Source organism: Nomascus leucogenys, chromosome 15, assembly GCF_006542625.1.
Source record: "Nomascus leucogenys isolate Asia chromosome 15, Asia_NLE_v1, whole genome shotgun sequence".
NCBI classification, from domain to species: Eukaryota; Metazoa; Chordata; class Mammalia; order Primates; family Hylobatidae; genus Nomascus; species Nomascus leucogenys.
Genome location: NC_044395.1, coordinates 59,086,715 through 59,112,203, shown reverse-complemented (window position 1 = coordinate 59,112,203; position 25,489 = coordinate 59,086,715). Strand labels below are relative to the sequence as shown.

General features: G+C 42.5%; 2 protein-coding genes across 3 annotated transcripts in view; one reads left to right on the top strand and one right to left on the bottom strand.

The window, feature by feature from the left end:
- The window catches only part of AQP11 (aquaporin 11), a 35,079-nt gene extending 26,416 nt beyond the window's left edge, over positions 1-8,663 (top strand). Inside the window, exon 3 of the mRNA XM_030828895.1 lies at positions 8,208-8,663. Within this exon, the coding sequence (XP_030684755.1) occupies positions 8,208-8,452 (245 nt within the window). The 3' untranslated portion in view covers positions 8,453-8,663. The remainder of the gene's footprint in view (positions 1-8,207) is intronic.
- Positions 1,848-24,437, bottom strand: CLNS1A (chloride nucleotide-sensitive channel 1A). 2 transcript variants are annotated; one of them, XM_003254672.4, is made up of 7 exons: positions 24,220-24,437; positions 15,841-15,977; positions 11,899-12,000; positions 11,151-11,258; positions 8,677-8,850; positions 5,759-5,847; positions 1,848-2,399 (listed from the first exon to the last, which is right to left on the bottom strand). In XM_003254672.4, exons 1-6 carry the CDS (start codon positions 24,342-24,344, stop codon positions 5,780-5,782), a joined length of 714 nt encoding a protein of 237 aa, XP_003254720.1. In that variant the 5' UTR covers positions 24,345-24,437; the 3' UTR covers positions 1,848-2,399; positions 5,759-5,779. The 2 variants fall into 2 exon arrangements, with proteins under 2 accessions (XP_003254720.1, XP_030684756.1); XM_030828896.1 differs by lacking the exon at positions 1,848-2,399 and adding an exon at positions 5,146-5,181.
- Between the last annotated feature and the right edge of the window lie 1,052 nt (positions 24,438-25,489).

Below are 25,489 nucleotides of genomic sequence, written 5' to 3'. Positions count from 1 at the left end.
GGTCTGGAACTCCTGACCTCAGGTGATCCACCCACCTCAGCCTCCCAAAGTGCTGAGATTATAGGCATGAGCCACCGTGCCCAGCCCCTATAAAGATTTAAACAAGCTTATGGCCTCAGCTCACTGCAACCTTTGCCTCCTGGGTTCAAGCGATTCTTGTGCCTCAGCCTCCTGAGTAGCTGGGATTACAGGTGCCCACCACCATGCCTGGCTAATTTTTGTATTTTCAGTAGAGACGGGGTTTCACCATATTGGCCAGGCCGGTCTCAAACTCCTGACCTCAAGTGATCTGCCCACCTCAGCCTCCCAAAGTACTGGGATTACAGGTGTGAGCCACCACGTCCGGTTGGGACCATATCTTAATGAATACATTTTTTAAATGATAGAACCTAAAACAGAGAACCACTAACCCTAACTTTTAGGAACATTTAGATGACTTACATTTTGGAAGGGAAATGTCTATGTACCTTTAAAGTGTCTCTACATCAGGAACACACAAAGAAAACAATTCCAGCAACCCTAAAATTAGGCTCAAATGAAATCAATAAATATTGTCTGGCTGATCATTATAAATTTTATCTTTTAAAAGCCTGACCTGCTCTTTTTTCTCAGCTTCTATTTTCTCAATGCTACGGTTCTAACTATTTAGTGAATGTTACAGCTCAATCTTTGAAAGTCACTTAGTCTAATGAGGAAATAAGCCCAGAGAGGTGCCCACATGCTTTGGTCTCCTGCCTTTTTGCATATTGCATTGACCACAGCAACATCAACAACAAACCGAGTACACTCTGAATCTTCTCGACATTTTGCTATCAGAACAATTTATGCTTCATGGAAAGTAACAATTACAAATTTGTTCCTTTTAAAAGGAACTCAAATGGAATTTCTAATATTAGCCTGTGAGAATGTCCTGACTGCTTACTGAAGAATGGACAAACTTCTCGGATAGAATTATGGGTGTTGCTCAGATGGGTAGCAGAGAAACTTGGGAAGCTCTTGTACTGGCCATTGAAATGTTAACACTGAAACCCTGCAGCAGTGGGGAGAGTGTGCATGCTTTCTGCTGCTGGTAGGTGGTAAGGCTGTATGATGTTTTAAAGCACAGGCTCAAAAATCACAATTCACTATCTACATGACCTTAAGCAAGTTATTTTGCCTCTCTCTATAACTCAGTTTCCTCAGTTACAAAGTGGGATAAAAGTGTATCTCATAAGATAATTAAGAATATTATAATACATAATAAAGAACTCAGGACAGTGGCTGGTACAGAGGTCTCAGTAAATTTTAGTTTCCATTTCAACTGGCTGTTTTACTTGCCTATTGTTAACAGACTCAGAAATTCTGAGAGTCTGGTTAGAAAAAGGAAAATTAGTTTTTTTTCAGTCTACCTTGCAAAATGAGGGAAACCAAGTGACAGTGCTGAAATGAACACTGGGCTGAGTGGTACCAAACATCAGTTTAGTCACTAATTAGCCATGTGATTCTGGTAAGAAGGTTGGCTTGTATAACCTTATTTTTAAGGACACATAATGATATCAAAAGTCCAAGTATAAATCAGTAATTACAAATCAGCCTTATAATACCCAGGTATCTATGAAAACTAAAAATTGAGAGTTGATAAATATAAGAAATTACTGCTGATCCAAAAGGAAGTGGCAGAAATCCCCTGAAATGTGTTAAATCTTTGCCTTACTAAATACTTGCCAGAAGCTGTAACTCTATTTTCTTATTAATTTCATGTTCATCTTCTCAACAAGTAAATAAAGCCAACAAAATTCTCATATTTGCCAGCATTATTTTTTAAAAAACATTTCTCATTAATGATTTTAGTCAAGAATGAGAGCAAGTAATATAGAAAACCTAGGTTTATTTGTTAAGCTATTACAAAAACAAAACAATTACCATTTGAAGTACATTGAGGACTTCATCCCAGACTCACTTGTTCTGTTATAGAAACTAACCTAAAAGGCTGGAAATTAAAGGATACAACCTAAGAGGTTATAACAGCAGACTGGTAAAACACGGCAAAAGGAGCTCTCTCTTTCCCCCACAGTCTACCTACACCAAGCTCCTGTGCATTTTCACCACATGGATCTGCTAGCTTACAAATGATGCACACAGTCAAGGTAGGAATTATAGGCCTACTCAGAGGGTACCCAGACACAGAAAGTTTTGGGGTAAATAATAAACTACAAATACCCTCTCGGTTAAGTTAATTCGTCAAGTTAATAAAGGTCATATTATCTATCTTCTGCTGGTGACAACTTGTTGTCTCAGTATAGTCTGTCTCAAGAAAGAACTGGTTCAGGTTGGGTTTTGGAAAAAGGAAAAAGACTTTCATTAACTTCACTCCAGAGTGGAAGAGGCACCAAGTTCTCTCCTACGGTTAGGAGCAGAATCTGAAAAACAAAAGGTTTACAGTGTTTACAATAGTAATAATAATAATAGCTACTACTTATTGAATGCCTAGTCACGAGTGCCAGAGGACTTAGGTACATTTTATCTCAGCCTCTGCAACAACCCTGCAAGGTAGGTATTATCCTCCCCATTTTACAGATGGGGGAAGTGAGGATTAAATAAGTTATATGCCTTGTCCAAAGGTGTACACAAGTATGTGGCAGAGTTGTGATTCCACCATTAATGTGCCGTCTCCACCCCACCTCGTGCATTGAGAAGTCCTAGTTCCGTTATCCTGAAATTATTAACGGTTGCATAAACTACTCTTAATTATTTATTCCTTATTCATTCTTTTAAAGCATGTACAATTTTAAATGATTAAAAATTTACACAGCCAGGTGTGGTGGCTCACGCCTGTAATCCCAGCATTTTGGGAGGCCAAGGTGGTTGGGTCACCTGAGGTCAGGAATTTGAGACCAGCCTGGCCAACATGGTGAAACCTCGTCCCTATTAAAAATACAAAATTAGGGCCGGGTGCGGTGGCTCACACCTGTAATCCCAGCACTTTGGGAGGCCGAGGCAGGCGGATAACCTGAGGTCAGGAGTTCAAGACCAGCCTGACCAAACACAGAGAAACCCCGTCTCTACTAAAATTACAAAATTAGCCAGGCGTGGTGGCACATGCCTGTAATCCCAGCTACTCGGGAGGCTGAGGCAGGAGAATCACTTGAACCCGGGGTGGGGCAGAGGATTCGGTGAGCCAAGATTGCACCATTGCACTCCAGCCTGGGCAACAAGAGCGAAACTCCATCTCAAAAAATAAATAAATAAATAAATTAGCCGGGTGTGATGGTGGGCACCTGTAATCCCAGCTATTCAGGAGGCTGAGGCAGGAGAATCGCTTGAACCCGGGAGGCAGAGGTTGCAATGAACCAAGATTGCGCCACTGCACACCAGCCTAGGCAACAGAGTGAGACTCCTGTGTCAAAATAAAAAAAAAAAAACGTACAGACATTGTTTGGAATTCAGATCAATTATCCAGATGAAGAATATGTATAAACATTATATATAATGTTTATACATTATAAACAGGGTGCGGTGGCTCATGCCTGTAATCCCAGCACTTTGAGAGGCCAAGGCAGGTGGATCACGAGGTCAAAAGATCAAGACCATCCTGGCCAACATGGTGAAACCCTCTCTCTACTAAAAATACAAAAATTAGCCAGGCGTGGTGGCATGGGTCTGTAGTTCCAGCTACTCAGGAGACTGAGGCAGGAGAATCACTTGAACCCAGGAGGCAGAGGTTGCAGTGAGCCAAGATCACGGCACTGAACTCCAGCGTGGGCGACACAGCGAGATTCCATCTCAAAAAAAAAAAAAAAAAAAAAAAGAAAAGAAAAACCATTATGAATAAAATAATCCTCTGCCTCTGAGCTCTAGGATAAAATTAACAGAAAACAAAGCTCATTAAAAAGTTTGTGGCTATTTCACCATTAAAAAGAATCCTAAGAATTCTTGCCAAGGACTGCAGTAACATCCCATTTGTTTAACTGTTAGTGACATACCAAATGAGTTTCTCATGATTCTGATTAATAATAGAGTGGCCGATGTTCTCTGTACAGTCTATTCTTCAAAAGAAATATGTGAAAGCCCAAAGACCCAAAAATCTGTTTTCTAATTGCAATAAAACAGCTACTAAACAAGTATCACTGAACTGAAAAAATTAATATGCTATAATGTGATGAGAAATAAGGAAAGGAGACTTAAGTTGATACCAAAGGATTTCCCATGAAGTAGAACAGTGAAGTTACTGACAACTGGAACTGTGAGAGCTAAAAATCAAAGTTAACAGAGCTCCAGTGACGTGAACACATGATTTTAACAGAGGAGACATTGCTGATTTTAGACTGTATGGCTACCACTGACAAAAGTAAATGTGGAAATTAAAATTAAGTATTTAAGGGAAAATATAAATCATAAAACTCTAAGAGGTTATTTTCTGATAGTTCCACTGGGAGGATGTGAGAAGAAAGCAGAGGTCCAGTATCACAATTCATGGTCAGTGTAAGAAGCAATGTTATACAGTTTTCACAATGGCAGTAACTTAGAAGCTAACTGGAACTTTAAAAGGCTGGTTTCTGAAATGAAATAGAACAGGGGTAAAGGAATTAAAACTTGTAACTGGAGAAAAGCCAATGATTACAGAACTAGGTTCAGAACTAAAATCTGTATCAGAAGAAAAGAGAAGGAATTCTGAAATATTATCATTGCAGGGAATAACAAAGGATCTTATAACTTAACTGGATGACTGATAGTGGTAGCAGAGTCAAGTCAAAACATATAAATCTTACCATGCTATTACTATATGCTTTAGTAAAATAAAAGGAGGATAGCAAGAGCATCTCGAAGACTGGAGGATAGCCAGTATTCAAGAAAACAATGCTATAAGGTAAGAGGAAGTTGTAGTGGGGAAACAGGGACAACAATTTAACAACAGCTTATAAAGGACTACTACAATTACTAGTTCTAAGGCCGGACGCAGTGGCTCACGCCTGTAATCCCAGCACTTTGGGAGGCCGAGGTGCGTGGATCACCTGTGGTTGGGAGTTCGAGACCAGCCTGACCAACATGGAGAAACCTCATCTCTACTAAAAATACAAAATTAGCCGGGCGTGGTGGTACGTGCCTGTAATCCCAGCTTCTCGGGGGGCTGAGGCAGGAGAATCGCTTGAACCCGGGAGGCGGAGGTTGCGGTGAGCCGAGATCGTGCCATTGCACTCCAGCCTGGGCAACAAGAGCAAAACTCCGTCTCAAAAAAAAAAAAATTACCAGTTCTAGCTCTGTACGATATGAACATGACCTTCAGTTATTCTCTAACATATAGTTGAAATACTTAGGCTGGCAAAGGACAATATATTTCTCAGAATAATGGAGTAGCAAATAAATTGTCAGGAACAATCTGAGGTTTAAAAGAAAAATTTTTTTAAAGAAGGAAAAAGAAATAGGCCAGATGCAGTGGCTCACAGCTGTAATCCCAGTACTTTCGGATGCCGAGGAGGGAGAATCATTTGAGGCCAGGAGTTTGAGACCAGCCTGGACAACATGTGAGACCTTGTCTCTACGAAAAATTTTAAAATAAGCTGGGTGTGGTAGTATGTGCCTACAGTCCCAGCTATTTGGGAGGGTGAGGCAGGTGGATTGCTTGAGTTCAAGGCTGTAATGAGCTAGGATCATGCCACTTGCACTCTAGCCTGGGTGACAGAGTAAGACCCTGTCTCAAAAAAGAATTAAAAAAAAATAGAAAGTAATCATTTCATATGATTTTCATGTTCGGCTACAAGGGAGAAAATGAACTACTCACCTTAAACTGCATAAATCATTTTCAGTGATCAACATCTGCATCCTCAAACTGTCCAGCAACTGTTGGTGTGGTATCCACCTCCATCCCATCTAAACAAAAAAATTAACTACTGAGCAATCCCTATGAACACTTCAGACAGGTAGATTCAACTTATAACTTCTACGAGAAGGAAGCTAGTGCCCTCTGCTGGTAAGAATTGTTTTTTCCTCTTTTTGGAAAAGTCTGAAGGGACAAACTAAGAAAATGCTACCTGGGGATTTAGGCCACATCAAAATCAGTCTGCGACACTAACTGTGTAAATTCTCAACCTCAATACTAAAATAACTGTATGTAGGAACTTTCAAATGCAGTATCAATTATTCACCCTTTACAGATCTAAGTATTTACTGTTAGGCTTTTTAAGGTATACAGCCCTATCCTCACAAAGCTTACAACATAATTCAGGAGAAAAGACAAAAATCAGTACAGCAAGCTTTTTGCTTATTTCTCTGTTTTTGTCATCTCATTAAATAAAAGGTGGCGAGGGAACAAGAGAAAAAAAACAAGAGCCCTGATATGGCTTGGCTATGCCCCTACCCAATTTCATCTTGAATTCCCACGTGTTGTGGGAGGGACCTGGTGGGAGGTAACTGAATTATGGGAGCAGGTCTTTCCTGTGCTGTTCTCATAATAATGAGTAAGTTTCATTAGATCTGATGGTTATATAAGGGGGAGTTTTCCTGCAAAAGCTCTTTTTGCTTGCTGCCTTCCATGTAAGATGTGACTTGCTCCTCGTCTTCCACCACGATTGTGAGGTTTCCCCAGCCATATGGAACTGTAAGTCCAATGAAATCTCTTTCTTTTGCTAATTGCCCAGTCTTGGGTATGTCTTTATCAGCAGTGTGAAAACAGACTAATACAAGCCCTATGGAAAGAGTTGTCTTGGCCAGGCACAGTGGCTCACACCTGTAATCCCAGCACTTTGGGAGGCCAAGGTGGGTGGATCACCTGAGGTCAGGAGTTTCAGACCAGCCTGGCCAACATGGCGAAACCCCATGGCAAAATCTCTACTAAAAATACAAAAAAATTACCCGGGTGTGGTGGCAGGCACTTATAATCCCAGCTACTTGGGAGGCTGAGGCAGGAGAATGGCTTGAACCAGGAAGGCGGAGGCCAAGGTGGGCAGATCACCTGAGGTCAGGAGTTCGAGACCAGCCTGGCCAACATGGTGAAACCCCGCCTCTACTAAAATACAAAAATTAGCCAGGCATGATGGCACATGCCTGTAATCCCAACTACTTGGGAGGCTGAGGCAGAAGAATCTCTTAAACCCAGGAGGTGGAGGTTGAAGTAAGCCAAGATCATGCCACTGCACTCCAGCCTGGGCAACAGAGTAAGACTCCGTCTTAAATAAATAAATAAATAAGACAGAATCATGGCTGGGTGCAGTGGCTCACGCCTGTAATCCCAACACTTTGGGAGGCCGAGGCAGGTGGATCACCTGAGGTCAGGAGTTCGAGACCAGCCTGGCCAACATGGTGAAACCCCGTCTCTACAAAAATACAAAAATTAGCCAGGCATGATAGTAGTGGGTAATCCCAGCTAGTCGGGAGGTTGAGGTGGGAGAATCACTTGAACCTGGGAGGCAGAGGTTGCAGTAAGCCGAGGTCACATTATTGTACTCTGGCCTCGACGACAGAGCAAGACTCTGTCTGAAACACACAAACAAACACACACACACACACACACACACACACACAGAATCAGTGTATATACACACACAAAAGGACACAAGACTGAAAGGATATACAACAGAAAATTAATAGTAAATGCCTCTCAGAATTATATTTATTTTTTTCTACCTCTTCTTTGCCTGTGCATACTTTAAGCCAACATGGTGGAACCTTGTCTCTACTAAAAATACAAAAATTAGCTGAGAGTGGTGGCAGGCGCCAGTAACCCCAGCTATTCGGGAGGCTGAGGCAGGAGAATCGCTTGAACCCAGGAGGCAGAGGTTGTAGTGAGCCAAGATCATGCCGTTGCACTCCAGCCTCAGCAACAAGAGCGAAACTCCGTCTTGAAAAAAAAAAAGAAGGGTGTGATAGATAAATTTATGTATCAACTTGGCTAGGCAACAGTGTCCAGATAGTTGGTCAAACATTATTCTAGATGTTTCTGTGGAGGTTATTTTTTAGATGAGATTAGCCTTATAAACTGGTGAAAACTGGGTGAAGCAGATTATCCTGCATAGTGTCGTGGGTCTCATTTAATCAGCTGGAGGCCTCAACAGGAAAAAGGCTCACCTCCCCTGCGCAAGAAGAAATTCTGCCAGCAGAACTTCTGAGGCAGCAGAATGCAACATCAACTCTTCTCTGGGTCTCCAGTCTGCCAGTTTACCCTGCAGATTTTGGACTTGCCAGCCTTCAGTCACGTGGGCCAATTTCTTAAAATCTCTCTCTTGCTTTGGTAGGTGTGTGTATACCTGAAGAGATGCCTGAATTGACAGCCCTCAGAGATAACCTATCATGGACTTCTGGCCTCCAAAACTATGAGACAATAAAATTCTATTGTTTGAGCCACCCAGCCTATATGACACTTTGTTATAATAGCCCTAGCAAACTAATACAGAGATGCAACAGTAAATTAATAGTGGGTATCTCTCAGTTAGAATTACACTTGTTTCTTTTTCACTTCTACTTTGCCTGCGCACATTAAACAAATTTTTTTGACTATGAACAAAGACTATTTTGGTAATGAGGAAAGAAAAATCACTAAAAACAAATGACATAAGCTTTCCCATACTATGTAATTCTGTATCTGCTTCCTATACTATAGAGAGTCAATTCTTTCTCTTAGTTATTTAATTAACTTCTATTGACTATCCATAACTTATTGCCCAAGTGCTCATCTGACTGTTCACACTGCAAAAGGACACTCACCTTCATAATCTCTTACTGAATCTTCTGTCCTGACCCCAGCCATATTATACTGGCTGCTCACAGACTGAGAAAGCATTCCTTCTAATCTCTCCAGTGTGGCTTGGCCTTCTGCTGTTAGATGGGATAATCCTTCTTCATAGGTGTAAAACGTAGGGATGTCCCCCTGTCCTTGTTCTAAACAAACAGAAAACTTTAAATACAACAATTAGAAAAAACAAAATGGAATCAATAATGTATCTGCCGCCCGCCTGGCCTGTAACATGGTGAAACCCTATCTCTACTAAAAATACAAAAATTAGCCAGGTGTGGTGGCACGCGCCTGTGGTCCCAGCTACTCAGGAGGCTGAGGCAGGAGAATTGCTTGAACCCCAGAGGTGGAGGTCGCAGTGAGCCGAGATCATGCCACTGTACTCCAGCCTGGGCAACAGAGCAAGACCTTGTCTTGGAAAAAAAAAAAAAAAAGAATCTGCTGAAGATAACATACAGTCCAAACAGGCTTCCAGGAAGACACTTTTCAACATTTATTTGTACACATATATAGGCTACTGCTGAAGACAGAAATACAAAGATGTCCCTACTCTCTAGGGTTATTAAGAGATAACAAGCCAGTAAACAATTCCCAAAGAATCCCATGTCCAGGAACTAGAAAAAAAAAGTGTGTTCCTAAGGTCAGAGAGTCCTACATTATCCTGAGTGGGAATTTTACAAGTGAGCACAAATTAATTTGATATTAATTTGTATAATGAAGATGTTTTCTGATTAAAAAACATGCTCCTTTCTTTAAAAAAATCAGGGCCAGGTGCAGTGGCTGACGTTTGTAATTCCAGCACTTTGGGAGGCCGAGGTGGGAGGACTGCTTGAGTCCAGGAGTTCAAGATCAGCCTGGGCAACATGGTAAGACTTCATCTCTCCAAAAAAATGTTTTTTTAATTAGCCGGGTGCAGTGGTGTGCACCTGCAATCTCAGCTAATCGGGAGACTGGGGTGGGACAGCTTTGGTCCAGTAGCTCAAGGCTGCAGTGGGTGGTGATGGTACCACTGTATTCCAGCCTGGGCAACAGAGCTAAACCCTGTTTAAAAAAAAAAAAAAAAATTAGAAATTCTCGAACATACAAAAAGGATAAAAAATTTTAAATCACTCAAAAAATCTCAGAAAGATAAGGATATATTTGGATATATTTAGGTATGCGATGGAGAATCCCATAAATGTGTTTACCTCAGGCCAGGAAGTGGGTACCTATGAAGGAAAGGGCTTTGGACACCCAGATTGGTGTACATAAGACCAGTAGGGAAAAGAAAAGAGAACAGCAGGCACTTCAAGCTGTAAAGACTCTTATCACACTAGTGACTGCATTCTGGTCTGGAGGAGGCAATCGGAAAGAGTTCTTAAATAAATGAAGTATGGTTCTGAGAAAAAGAAATGACCTTGACAGTGAGCTGTTTGAAGGAACATGTTAAATAAAGATGCAGGCCAGGCCCGGTGGCTCATGCCTGTAATCCCAGCATTCTGGGAGGCCAAGGCCAGAGGATTGCTTGGGCCCAGCAGTTGGAGACCAGCTTGGGCAATATGGCAAAGCCCAGTCTCTATAAAAAATATACAAAAATTAGCCAGGCATGGTGGCGCAAGCCTGTAGTCCCAGCTACTCAAGAGGCTGAGCTGGGAGAATCATTTAAGCCCAGCAGGCAAAGGCTGCAGCGAGCAGAAATCACGCCACTGCACACCAGCCTGGGCATCAGAGTGAGACCCTGCTGCAAAATAATAATAGTAATAATAAAACAATATAAATGATCCAGGTTCTCAAGGTGTAGAGAGAGAAGCTTGTGCTCTGGGGGCAGCTGCCTCAGCTTAGAAGACTTTCCTGACCATCCACTTGCCTATCTACCATTTTCTTTCCTTCCATATGCTCAACTTAACCATACTTCCCCCTAACGATCTCTATTTCTTACCCTCAAAAATTTGTCTGTTGCAAAGGGCTTTGGCATAAAGTGTTCTACCGTGTCATTCTATTTTAATAATAATCTTACCGGCCAGGCACAGTGGCTCACACCTGTAATCCCAGCACTTTGGGAGGCCGAGGCAGGCGGATCACCTGAGGTCAGGAGTTCAAGACCAGCCTGACCAACAAGGAGAAACCCCGTCCCTACTAAAAATACAAAATTAGCCTGGCGTGGTGGCGCATGCCTGTAATCCCAGCTACTTGGAAGGCTGAGGCAGGAGAATCGCTTGAACCTAGGAGGCGGAGGTTGTGGTGAGCCGAGACCACACCATCGCACTCCAGCCTGGGCAACAAGAGCAAAAACTCCAACTCAAAAATAATAATAATAATAATAATCATAATCATAATAACAATCTTACCATACTGCATACTTTACAGACATATAAAGAACTATAATCCTCTACCCTTAACACAAATAAAAGCTTAAAATGAAACACTAAACAAACAAAAAAACCACTTTAAAATCCACTTCACTAACCATGTGCTTCCACATCATATTCTTCTCCATCGTAGTCATCTGAATCCTCATCCTCAGGATCTGGATGCAAGGCCTGGCATTCGCACATTGCAGTGAACATTGCCTCCACTGAACAAAGAAATTAAACTGTAACCAATCTTTTTTTATAATAAAAGTAACCATCAGTGCAAATAAATTTAATGGGTACACAAAAGGCCACAGTATTTACGAAACCTGCCAAATTGTAAGATCAGTCTTGAAAGCAGCTGAAGCAAAGGACAAGTCATAAAATAATAATTCATTATGAGAGATTATTGTGATCTCTTTATGGCTCGTGGGATTTTCCAAGAAAAAAGGGTCAGAGTCCTGGTAAGACTGCTGGCATCAGGGTGAAGGGTGAAGACTGCTCTCCAGCTGATAGGGCTCTTTCCAGCCATCCTGAGATCTTCCACTTTAAAACTGCTGGAACTCCTCTGCCATCCAGCAGGTGAGATTAAGTCAACAGCACCAATCAGTAAAACTAACCAGAGTCCATTCACAAAATATACCCAGATGACAAAGTGTCTACAATATCCTCACCACATTCACAACCTTTGATATTAATAGGTATTTGGTCCTTAATGATATTACCAATGCTAAAATGAAGAAAAAGCAATAGAATGGAGGTAATGGTGGTAAAGGTGAGAGGTGTGTGTGTGTGTATGTGTGTGTATCAATTGGGATTGCTTGGTATGTAAAAGGGGAAGAATCAATACTGTAGAACACTCACGTGCTGATTTATCACTAGGCACAAATCTAAATTCAGTAATAGGTTCAACATCATCATCACTGTCTTCCTCTTCTTCATCAGCAACAGGTTCTTTTGATTCTTCTAGAAAATAAAAATATCCTTTTAATGTCATTATTTGACTAAAAAAATGAAGTGTATTGAAAATCTGAATATTGCAATTCAATTTTAATTTCCAATTATGGTTGACAAATTTATTTCCAATTATGGTTGAAAAATCCTGATTATTTATCCAGTGAGCATCCTAGAAAAGCCTTGCCTCGATCTCCTGACCTCGAGATCCACCCACCTCCGCCTCCCAAAGTGCTCCCTCCTTGCCTCGCTGGGAATGAATTTTTAAGGTTGTTTTTAAGATAATCTAATCTCATCAACAAAGAGCTAAGGGTCATCTTTTTTTTTCTGAGACTGGGACTGGTTTTGTTACCCAGACTGGACACCTTTGCCCTCTCAGGCTCAAGCGATCCTCCCACCTCAGCCTACTAAGCAGCTAGGATTACAGGCACTTGCCACCACACCCTGCTAACTTTTGTTTTTTCGAGATGGGGTCTTACGATGTTGCCCAGGCTGGTCTCAAACTCCTGGGCTCAAGTGATGCTCCTGTCTTGGCCATTCAAAATGCTGGGATTGTGGCTGGGCACGGTGGCTCATGCCTGTAATCCCAGCACTTTGGGAGGCCGAGGTGGGCAGATCACGAGGTCAGGAGTTTGAGACCAGCCTGGCCAACATGGTTAAACCGTCTCTACTAAAAATACAAAAATTAGCCAGGCGTGGTGGCAGGCGCCTATAATCCCAGCTACTCGGGAGGTTGAGGCAGGAGAATAATTTGAACCCGGGAGGTGGAGGTTGCAGTGAGCCAAGATCACAGTATCGCACTCCAGCCTGGGTGACAGGGTGAGACTCCATCTCAAAAAAAAAATGCTGGGATTACAGATGTGAGCCACTGTGTCCGGACCTGATGGTCATTTTTTTTTTTTTTTGAGACGGAGTCTCGCTCTGTTGCCCAGGCTGGACTGCAGTGGCGCCATCTAGGCTCAGTGCAAGCTCTGCCTCCCAGGTTCACCCCATTCTCCTGCCTCAGCCTCCTGAGTATCTGGGATTACAGGCGCCCGCCACCACACCCGGCTAATTTTTTTGTATTTTTTTAGTAGACATGGGGTTTCACCGTGTTAGCCAGAATGGTCTTGATCTCCTGACCTCGTGATCTGCCCGCCTCGGCCTCCCCAAAGTGCTGGGATTACAGGTGTGAGCCACCGCGCCCAGCCCTGATGGTCATTTTTAAAATTTACAGAGGTACACCAAAGAGAAAAAAAAAACTTGGAGCTTGGACAATCAGAATGCAAGGAACAAAGGCTGGGAAAATATGATTCAAGCACATGTAATTTATGAGAAGAGTTTAAGATAAAAAGAACTGGAGGGCCAGGTGAGGTGGCTTATGCCTGTAATCCCAGTACTTTGGGAGGCTGAGGTGGGTGGATCATGAGGTCAGGAGATGGACAGCATCCTGGCTAACATAGTGAAACCCCGTCTCTACTAAAATACAAAAAAAAAAAAAAATTAGCTGGGTGTGGTGGCAGGCGCCTGTAGTCCCAGCTACTCGGGAGGCTGAGGCAGGGGAATCGCTTGAACCCAGGAGGCGGAGGTTGCAGTAAGTTGAGATGGCGTCACCGCACTCCAACCTGAAGACAGAGCAAGACTCTGTCTCAAAAAAAAAATAAAAGGAACTGGAGAATTAGTGAAATAAATGTGACCCAGAAAAGTACTAATTTCTAGTAAGATAGGAAATCCTGCATATCTTACTAAGAAAGGATTAATCACAATCATATCAATTACAATCAATCATATAGACTCTGTATGATTATAGAGCACATATTTAAAACACACACCCTAAAACCTCCTGAACTGCTTTTTCCTAGTTTAGGACTCACAGCATTTGCATTTTAAACAAATGCAAATGACTTGCCTAGCAAGTTAATGACAGAGTTTTTACTTTTTTTTTTTTTTTTTTCCCCGACACAGTTTTGCTCTGTTGCCCAGGCTGGAGTGCAGTGGCATGATCTCAGCTCACTGCAACCTCCACCTCCCGGGTTCAAGCGATTCTCATGTCTCAGCCTCCTGAGTAGCTGGGATTATAGGCGCCCATCACCACGCCCAGCTCATTTTTGTATTTTTAGTAGAGACAGGGTTTCACCATGTTGGCCAGGATGGTCTCAATCTCTTGACCTTGTGATCTGCCCGCCTTGGCCTCCCAAAGTGCTGGGATTACAGGCATGAGCCACTGTGCCCGGCCTAATGACAAACTTTTCTTATTCAATGTGCTTTTGCCCTTAGGCTAGTATTTATTAAACGCTATTTCCTAAGCCTTTCTCTTAGCATGTACCTTTCCCACCTCCAATGGCCGTCACTATTTAGGGCCATTTCACACTAGCATTTGGAGTTGACTGACAAGAGTAAGGTTTCGCATTTCTGCAAATGAATGAATGCTTTAAACTAAACATGACACATAATATTCTTGGTTATAAAATCACAGTTGCATTTACTTAGATGGAGAGTAAATTTTGTGCCAAATGCCTTATTAGGAAGTCTTACTACACTTCTATACCCCAAGGTTAACAGCCTTTTACTTTTCCTCATCCTCTTTTTCAAACTTCACCAGATTTTTAAATGTCTGAAACTTTTCCAATGGCAAGAATTTGAAATCTTATAACAAAAATATTTTCAGATAGCTGGATCAGTCATTACCACTTAATGAGGCAGGGCTTGCCAAAAGTCCTAAGAATTACTAAATAGTGTCACAACTGAATATAAATGATCATATTATATCTGAAACCATATTAAAATCCCAATTTGAAAGAGCAATAGCCTTATAGGTAACCTCATGGGATTGTCTCTTACACACTACTTCAAAGAAAAGCAACCCATTATTTTAAACGTGAGCATCTTCACTAGATTTTTACAAGTCTTTGCAATTATCCCAAAGCAAAACTTGAGAATCTTTATATCCTACAGTTTCTCAACCTTGGCACTACTGACATTTGGATGGAATAATTCTTTGTTGTGGGGGACCATCTGTGCATAGAATATTTAGTATAATAATAGCATCCTTGACATCTAACTGCTAGACGCCAATAATACCCTTCCTCTTTCAACCAAAATGTCACTGCCAAATGTGGGGGAACGGTGAGGTTGGTGGAGGCCCATGGAAAATATATCCCCCCTACAACCACTGAGAACCACTATTGTAACAAAACAAAACAGTTCTAACTTAAATTCTGAGAAGCACAGGGTATACTGATCCAAGCCCCTAAGGGTGCCTTTTAAAAAGAGAAAGGCAAAATAAACAGTGAAACTTTAGAGGAAAAGCTAGAAATACATATCCATAATAAATGAAGAATTCTAAGTGCAAATATAGAGAAATATATACAGACACACATGAACATCCATTATGAAAACTTCAAGTGTCCAAGTTGCTGTGCTGAAATTTTGCTTAATAAACTAATATCCAAAATGAGTCAATGCCCTCAATGTTACATTGATTATTGTCAAAGACTCTTTTTTTTCTTCCTTTTTTTTTTTTAGACGGAGTCTCGCTTTGTCGCCCAGGCTGGAGTGCAGTGGCACGATCTCAGCTCACTACAAGCTCCGCCTCCCAGGTTCACGCCATTCTCCTGCCTCAGCCTCCCGAGTAGCTGGGACTACAGGCACCCGCCACCACGCGTGGCTAATTTTTTGTATTTTTTAGTAGAGACGGGGTTTCACTGTATTAGCCAGGATGGTCTCGATCTCCTGACCTCGTGATCCGCCCGTCTCAGCCTCCCAGAGTGCTGGGATTACAGGCGTGAGCCACCGCGCCCGGCCTCAAAGACTCTTTTTTAAAATATAATTTGCTATCAAAGGAGGCATTAGATTAAATTACACCATACATACCTTCAAATTTGGCATTCACCATAACATACAAATGCTCTCCTAGACAGTCACTTCGGTCCCTGGATAATGCATGTAAACTAATGGTGGGGTATTCCAGTGAGAATCCTAATCCAGAGCCATCTAACCAAGACAGGCGGCTGAAAAACATGTTTTAAGTAGACTATTTTTAGAAAGTAAATCCTCATGTAAGACCACAAAGTATATAAAAGTTCAGCTTGGACACCTATACGCATATAAACAAACTCAAGTTTACTTTTTTAGAAACGTTCATAAAATAAGAAAATTCAGTAGTGGAAACTGAGTTTTCTTTAAGATCAGTTCTGTTACAGTCTCTTTCCCTCTAGCTATAAATTCAAACAGACTTGAAATTCCATTTTCTTCAGTCACATGTATGTTTCTATGACTTTCATGCTTACTCTTTTTTGGTACGTCTTCAAATACCCTCTTTGCTTTTGCAAATCCTCCTCTCTTCCATGAGGCCTCCCTTCAACTACACCAGTCCATAAAGATCTCTTCTTTTTCTGACTTGCAAATTTTAGCACTTAACTCTGTGGTAATGAGTCTTATATGTGCCCTTATGGAATGTGAACTATTGGACAGCAGAACTCGTCACATTCCTTTATTTAACATTCTTCAAAACCATTAACAAAGAGCTCAGGAGTTAAGTATGCAATAAATCCTTGGTAATCATGCATTTCTCCATGAATCCTACACTAAAAGACATATATATGAAATGGCTGTAATCACACTCACCGCAAGTCAGGAAATAATTATTACCTTGAGAGACAGATTCCCTGAAGCCTTTCATTTATTCAATGTCTTTAAGAGAAAGCCACAGAAAAGCTAGGTCTAGTTTTCCCTCAAATGTGGTCAAATGCAAATATTTTATTGGTGTAACAAAGGAAACACACCACCAAAATCAGTATGTTGAGCTTTCAGTAGAGGCTAGCTAATTTTCTGATAATACTTCATCCATCTGGAGCTGTACCACTCAGCAGAAAAAAAGTAAAAAATCCTGAAGAAGTCAAAAAAAAAAAAAATGTTAATGCAATATAGTGGTTGCCTAAGGCTAGAAGGAAATAGGGAATGTCTGCTAATGGGTACCAGGTTCTTTTTGGGGTAAAGAAAATATTCTAAAATTGTGGTGATAATTGCACAATTCTGTAAACAGACTAAAAACTACTGAATTGTATGTTTAAATGGTTAAACTGTATGCTATATGAATTATTTTTAAAAGTTAATGAGGCCGGGTGCGGTGGCTCACGCTTGTAATCCCAGCACTTTGGGAGGCCGAGGCGGGCGGATCACGAGGTCAGGAGATCGAGACCACGGTGAAACCCCGTCTCTACTAAAAAATACAAAGGCGCCTGTAGTCCCAGCTACTCGGAGAGGCTGAGGCAGGAGAATGGCGTGAACCCGGGAGGTGGAGTTTGCAGTGAGCCGAGATTGCGCCACTGCACTCCAGCCTGGGCGACAGAGCAAGACTCCGTCTCAAAAAAAAAAAAGTTAATGAAGTAAGACCCCCGTATCATTTTATATTCTATACAATTTTAACAAGCCTGGCTGTCTAATTTCTAACCAAGCAAAAACAAAAGTAAAACAGGAGAATCTAGGACTGCCTTGAGCAGGAACAATGACAGTGTGACAGTCTGAGATCACTCATGTTCAGTGGAAGGGGAGGATGAACTTTACACCTCAGTTCCCCTAAATGAAATCAATGTCTAACCACATGACCCTTAGTTACCAAAAGCATTACCAAAAACAAAGGCAGATTATTAGATTGTGGTGATAACTGTACAACTCTGTAAATATACTAAAACTTCTGTAATTGTATACTTTTTTTTTTTTTTTTGAGACGGAGTCTCGGTCTGTTGCCCAGGCTGGAGTGCAGTGGCCCAATCTCCATCTCGGCTCACTGCAAGCTCCGCCTCCTGGGTTCACACCATTCTCTTGCCTCAGCCTCCCGAGTAGCTGGGACTACAGGCGCCTGCCACCACGCCCAGCTAATTTTTTGTATTTTTAGTAGAGATGGGGTTTCACCGTGTTAGCCAGGATGGTCTGGATCTCCTGACCTCGTGATCCACCAGCCTCAGCCTCCCAAAGTGCTGGGATTACAGGCGTGAGCCACCGTGCCCTGCCCGTAATTGTATACTTTCAAAAGGCAAAAGTAAGAATATATGCACTGTCATATGGAAAGATTTCCATCCAACATTCTTATTAAAAAAAAAAAAAAAAAAGTAAAGGAAAACTAGGAGGCTTATAAGTGATAAATCTTTGTGTTTTTGAGATGAAGTATTGCTCTGTCACCCCGGCTGGAGTGCAGTAGCATGATCTTGGCTCACTGCAATCTCCACCTCCAGGGTTCAGGCGATTCTCCTGCCTCAGCCTCCCAAGTAGCTAGGATTACAGGCGTGTGGCACCACGCCTTGCTAATTTTTGTATTTTTAGTAGAGATGGGGTTTTCCCATGACGGCCAGGCTGGTCTCAAACTCCCGACCTCAGGTGATCTGCCATCTTGGCCTCCCAAAGTGCCAGGATTACAGGCGTGAGCCACCGCGCCAGGCCTAAAAGTGATAAATCTTAAAGAGCTAAAAGTGATAAAACCTCTACAAATTGTTTTCCAGAACAACTCATTCCTACTGGTTCCAAAGAAACATTGTATTATGTAATGAGGTTATGTGCTGTATGCATCTTTCCTGTCCACTGCTTTCCTCTTAATGTGGAGATGAAATAATGCCCAAGTATCATGAGTCCCCTACAAAAGCTATATTATTTTAAAGCAAATAAACTGCCCTTTTCTGATCTCAAAAATTTTCTGGCGTTATCACAATTCAGAAAGAAACATTCCAAATTTGGGTGTCCAAAATAATTTCAAATATCCAGAGCCATAAAACTTGAATGACTCAATGAGGACATGGAAAAACTGAAACCTAAACATAGAATGAGTGCCTATCAAATTATGGCCTTTACTTTTAAAAGTCATAACTCTGTAATTCCTTACTAGTGCAGAGAGAATACAAATGCTCCTCTGCACAGCATTTGCTATGGAACTCTCATAATCTTTTACATGAACTGGGATTATGCATTCAATAGGACAGAAGCCAAGTTCCACACTTAAAAACACTTATTCTAATCATTAAATTCTTTTTTTAAAATAAAAAAAGAAAATAAACCCTAGGTTTCTGTATTTTACTTTTTCAGATTTACAAATGCAAATCATATATTAATATTCACAGATATTTTTAAATGGGAAAACAACTTACTTTCGACAACTTATTTTTTCCAACAGCACGTTACTATGTTAAAAAAGATTTGACATTATAGGCCGAGAGTGGTGGATCATGCCTATAATTTTGGGAGCATTTTGGGAGGCTGAGGTGGATGGATCACCTGAGGTCAGGAGTTCCAGACCAGCCTACCAACATGGCGAAACCCTGTCTCTATTAAAAATACGAAAATTAGCTGGGTGTGGTGGCAGGCACCTGTAATCCCAGCTACTTGGGAGGCTGAGGCAGGAGAATTGGTTGAATCCAGGAGGCGGAGGTTGCAGTGAACCAAGATCACGCTACCACACTCTAGCCTGGGCAACAGGGGGAGACTCCGTCTCAAAAAAAAAAAAAAAAAGAGATTTGACAGTACATTCATTTAATCTGGCAATTTTAATTTGAACAAATACCTATTAACAACAAACTAAATCCTATTGCACATGAATTATTTGTTGTACCACCACCAGATTTTCTAATTCTAGCAGAGGCCACGATGAAATAGACCAGACATTCTGCCATTAAAGTTTGCTGGGATGATTGTAATAAATCTACTCAAAGGATTCAAGTTCTAACTTTCAAGGTGCTGTAGAGAAACGTAAAAGATTTCACTGGGCCAGGTGCGGTGGCTCACGCCTGTAATCCCAGCACTTTCGGAGGCCGAGGGGGGCGGATCACGAGGTCAGGAGATCGAGACCATCCTGGCTAACACAGTGAAACCCCGTCTCTACTAAAAATACAAAAAATTAGCCAGGCGTGTTGGCAGGCACCTGTAGTCCCAGCTACTCGGGAGGCTGAGGCAGGAGAATGGCATGAACCCGGGAGGCGGAGCTTGCAGTGAGCCGAGATGGTGCCACTGCACTCCAGCCTGGGGGACAGAGCAAGACTCCGTCTCAAAAAAAAAAAAGATTTCACTGTATCATTTAAAAATATAACTGTTTTGTCTGATCATTAAATTCTGATTTGCATTTACTCTTTGTATATATTCTAGAAGAAATTCTTCTAAAATATTTAATTAATCATACCCAGTTCCAAAGAAACCGTGAGTCAAAAGGGAAAGACAAGAATAATTAGAAACCAAGTAAACATGTAGAGAAAATGTTTTGCTGAATTCAAATGCTTTTGCACAAGTATGGTCAGTGTCCTTTATTCCCAGCATGGGATGAAAAACAGGACAGGAAGCTAAGAGAGGTGTTGAATTTGGGTTAACTTAATTATTTGGTTTAAGATTAATTTTAGAATGAGATACAAAAAAAAAAATTAAGTTTAAATTACCTAATTTTAATTTGATTACCTATTTTATTTTACCTGTTTTAAACTGTCTATTTTATATTATTCATGCCTCTGTATCTTCCTTATTTGGATAAAAATTCAACTTCCTGGCCGGGTGCAGTGGCTAATGCCTATAATCCCAGCATCTTGGGAGGCCGAGGCGGATGGATCATCTGAGGTTGGGAGTTTGAGACAAGTCTGACCAACATGGAGAAATCCCGTCTCTGCTAAAAATACAAAATTAGCCGGGCATGGTGGCGCATGCCTGTAATCCCAGCTACTCGAGAGGGTGAGGCAAAAGAATCGCTTGAACTCGGGAGGCAGAGGTTGTGGTGAGCCAAGATTGCACCATTGCATTCCAGCCTGGGCAACAAGAGTGAAACTTCATCTCAAAAAAAAAAAAATTCAACTTCCTATAAAAAACTAAGCTCTGAAATAAGCCAGAGATTCTAAATCTTTCAACACAAATCTGAGAGACTAAATCAAGTCCAGCCAAACCTAATCTGTTGCTGTCCCTCTCTGCCTCAAACTAAATAGTTTCACCAAAGCCCTAAAGGCTGTAAGCCAAACTCATGAACATGACTCTCTCCTTCTCCAGCTTTGTTATCTCTGGGCATTCTCCCTCACTCCCTCAGATGAAGAACTGCTGGACTGTATATATACGTATACAGTATGTGTGTGTATTTATGTTTCACACACAAAAAAATTATTTTGGCCGGGCGTGGTGGCTCACACCTGTAATCCCAGCACTTTGGGAGGCCGAGGCGGGTGGATCATGAGGTCAGGAGTTCAAGACCAGCCTGGCCAACATGGTGAAACTCCGTCTCTACTAAAAATACAAAAATTAGCTGGGCGTGATGGAGCACGTCTGTAGTCCCAGCTACTCAGGAGGCTGAGGCAGGAGAATTGCTTGAACCTGGGAGGTGGAGCTTGCAGTGAGCCAAGGTGGCACCACTGCACTCCAGCCTGGGCGAGAGAACAAGACTCCATCTCAAAAAAAAAAAAAAAAACCTTAAAGAAGAAACATAAGAGATTTGTTTGTGAAAAGCTGAAACAAATAATGTTTAATTTTTTTAAGAGACAAGGTTTCACTCTCTCACCCAGGCTGGAATGCAGTGGTATGATCACAGCTCACTGCAGCCTCAACTTCCCAGGCTCAAGTAATCCTCCCACCTCAGACCCCCAATAGTAGCTGCGACTACAGGCACGTGCAACCACGACCGGCTAATTTCTGCATTTTCTGTATTCTCTGCAGAGATGGGGTTTTGTCATGCTGTCCAGGCTGGTAAAGAACTCCTGGACTCAAGCGATCTGCTCACCTTGGCCTTCCAAAGTGCTGCGATTACAGGCGTAAGCCACCTTGCCCAGGCTAAGAATTTTTTAAAAGCTGATAAGAACTTAAAGAGTTATACTTCCTTAGTATGAGAATTGTATTGTGGTTATACAAGATAATGTCCCTGTTCTGAACAGGAAATGGAAAACATGTCTGCAATTCTCAAATGGCTCAGAAAAAAAAGAAAAACAGAGACATAAACATGGCAAAATGTTAATTAATAAATCTTTGTGAAGGGTGTATGGGTAGTAATAACACTTAAAACTTTTCTTTAGGTTTGAAATTTTTCTTTTTTTTTTTTTTTGAGACAGTCTCACTCTGTCGCCCAGGCTGGAGTGCAATGGCATGATCTCGACTTACTACAACCTCCGCCTCTCAGGTTCAAGAGATTCTCCTGCCTCAGCCTTCCAAGTAGCTGGGATTACAGGTGCACGCCACCACACCCAGCTAATTTTTGTATTTTAGTAGAGACAGGGTTTCACATTGTTGGCCAGGCTGGTCTTGAACTCCTGCCATCAGGTGATCCACCCGCCTCAGCCTCCCAAAGTGCCGGTATTACAGGCGTGAGCCACTGCACTGGATCTTAGGTTTGAAATTGTTTTAAGTGCAAAAACCAATACAGGACTGTCCCTCAAAACGAGTTATAATATTGAAAGAAGTGTCAACATACAGAAATGTCATGAATAAAAAAGGAATGCCTGGGAACTAGGAATGTATCTGTGCTCCATCTTCCACCACTTCAAAGAAACTGCTTTCCCCAATTATCAAAGATTTCCTTGTCAATACTCAATATATGCTCTTCACATTTTGTTTTGACTGCTCCTTCCTCCTTTCTCAAGTCTCTTCTTCCATGACCCACCCGTAGGCGTATCCCTAGGGTTCTACACTTGGTCCTCTTCTCTTCTGAAATATCTAATCCATTTCCATGAGTATACACTAACACTTTAACCACCTCCAAACATCTCTCTTTAATACCACTTTCCCAAGACACACATTCTTTTTTTTTTTTTTTTTTTTTTTTTTTTTGAGACAGGGACTCCGTCACGCAGGCTGGAGTGCAGGGGCACAATCACGGCTCACCGCAGCCCCGATCTCCTGGGCTCAGGTGATCCTCCCACCTCAGTTTCCTGAGTAGCTAGGACTACAGGCCGCTACCATGCCTGGCTAATTTTTGTATTTTTTGTAGAGACTGGGTTTCGCCATGTTGCCCAGGCTGATCTCAAACTCCTGGGCTCAAGCAACCTGCCTGCCTCAGCCTCCCAAAGTGCTGGGATTACAGGTGTGAGCCACCGCGTCCGGCCCAACACACAATCATATGTGCAACTACTCCACACGTGTCCTGACCAAACTCATTATCTGACTCTCACCTCAATCTTGCTTTTCCTCCCATCCATATGTCCTATCTCAGTTTCTGGCCTAAAGCCTAAACCTTGCTCAATGTCTAAATTTCCCTTTAAAGCAGCGGTTCTTTACAGTTTTTGTGCTCTGGATTCTGTGGTAGGCAGAATTTTGGCCCCCACGACCTTCACTTTCTGGTGTCATGCGTGTGAATATGTTATATTACACAGCACAAGGGACTTCACAAACGTAATTAAGGTTACCAGTCAACAGTAACATAAGGAGATTATCCTGGATTTTACAGGTGGTTCCAAAGTAATCACATGAGCTCTTAAAAGTAAAGAATTTTCTCTGGCTGTAGACAAGTGATGGAGCAAAAGGGAAAGCAACACATATCTGAAGAGCAGGAAAGATTCAATGTGTCATTACAGGCTTCAAAATAAAGAGAACTGCATGTCAAGGAAACAGGGACCTCAGTTCTACAACCACAATATTTATGGTAGATCTATCTGACTGTCAAAATACAAAAGTGCTCCAGGTGGCCAAATAAAAGGGCAATTCCTTCCAGGACCCCAAAACGGGAGTCTGGTCCCTCTGCATATGACCCCTGTCTGTGTCGAGTTAAGGGTGTTCCTCTCCTAACTATACCTACAGAAGAAAATCTATATCGTGTAACCAAACTTTAAAAGTCCTCCACAGTCGGCTCTGAAACTACGTATCCCAGAGAGGGGAACATCTCCTGCATCTGTTCATCCGGAAGACAGGCACACTTCAGACGCTTAAAACCAGACCGTGCGTTAAGGGCAACGCACGCGCCAGACCTCCAGTAAACAGGCGAGCTAAAAAAAAAAAAAAAAGAAAAGAAAGAAAGAAAAGAAGAAAAAAGAAAGAGAGAAAGACAGAGAGAGAAAAAGAAAGAGGAAAAAAAAAAAAAAAAGCACAATCCATGAGGGGAAATTCCGGCCGGAGAAAACAGAGAATGGAAGACTCCGAAGGAGTACTAGAAAAATCGAACCTTCCACCCGGTACAGGTATGCCTGAGGCGTCTCGGGCACGAGCCCCCGCTCCCAGCAGGCCTCCAGGCCGCCCCTTGCCCGGCTCCTTCGCACCGCCTGCTCCAGCAAGGAGGAGGGCGGCGCGCAGGAGGCCGGCGCTGGGGACCAGGAACCCTACCTCTCAGCGATGTAAAGGGTACCAGTGCCGAGGCCCTTCCCGTTCAGCACAGCCTCAGTGTCTGGCTGCTGCCGCAGGAGCCCCTCCGCCGGCCCAGGCGGCGGGAAACTTTTGAGGAAGCTCATGGCAGCAGAGAGTGCGGCAACACAGGCCCTGAGGGAGTTGCAGCACAGCAATGCGTGCACCACACCGCCCGCCCTGGAAGAGGCAGGCACCCCGGAAGAACAACTTAGTCTGCCCCGGAATCTGAACGCCGTCGACCATAGAGATGAGACGTTCTAGGAAAAGCGGCGGAGGTCGGCTAAGACCGTGTGGAGTTTGACCGCGCAACACCCCTCCCCTTCTTCCTCGCCATTTCTGAGGCTTTGGGCTTCAATAACTGAGGGTTCTGTGGGAAGTCCCTCAAGATTGTCACAGTGAACCCACCATTGCAAAATTATAACTGAGACACTGAAAGCGATCTGACCTACCCAAATCCATGTTGTTTCTAACCTCCAAGCTGTCCTTGTTCATTCCTGGATATAGGCTGAACTAACTTTGGGAGGAACTTAGTTTACAATTTGAAGTTTAAAACAAAAATCATGACAGCCTTTTCCCAAAACAAACTTCCTTCTTGCCTGGGGACTGGACTGCCTTTGTAGGACTAACAAATCAGCCACAAGGTTAGAAATTATGGTTTAGATTAGAAATTACAGCTGCAGGCTACAAGATTCTGACGCTCCCTAAACTGCACCTAAGATCGGTGCTTGAGATATGTTGCAGACCCTGCACTTGATGGATCAGCTGGCACCACCAGATGGATAAACTGGCTATGCGATCTTGTGCCCCCTCCCCCCCAACCCAGGAACTGACTCGGCGCAAGAGGACAGCTTCAGCTCCCTGTGATTTCATCTCCCACCCAACCAGTCAGCACTCTTCACTCACTGGCCTTCCCCAACCTGCCAAATTATCCTTAAAAACTTTGATCCCTGTTAGGGCGCCGTGGCTCACGCCTGTAATCCCAGCACTTTGGGAGGCCAAGGCGGGCGGATCACGAGGTCAGGAGATCAAGACCATTCTGGCTAACACGGTGAAACCCCGTCTCTACTAAAAATACAAAAAATTAGCCAGGTGTGGTGGCGGGCGCCTGTGGTCCCAGCTACTCGGGAGGCTGAGGCAGGAGAATGGTGTGAACCCGGGAGGGAGAGCTTGCAGTGAGCAGAGATGGCGCCACTGCACTCCAGCCTGGGCGACAGACCGAGACTCCGTCTCAAAAAAAAAAAAAAAAAAA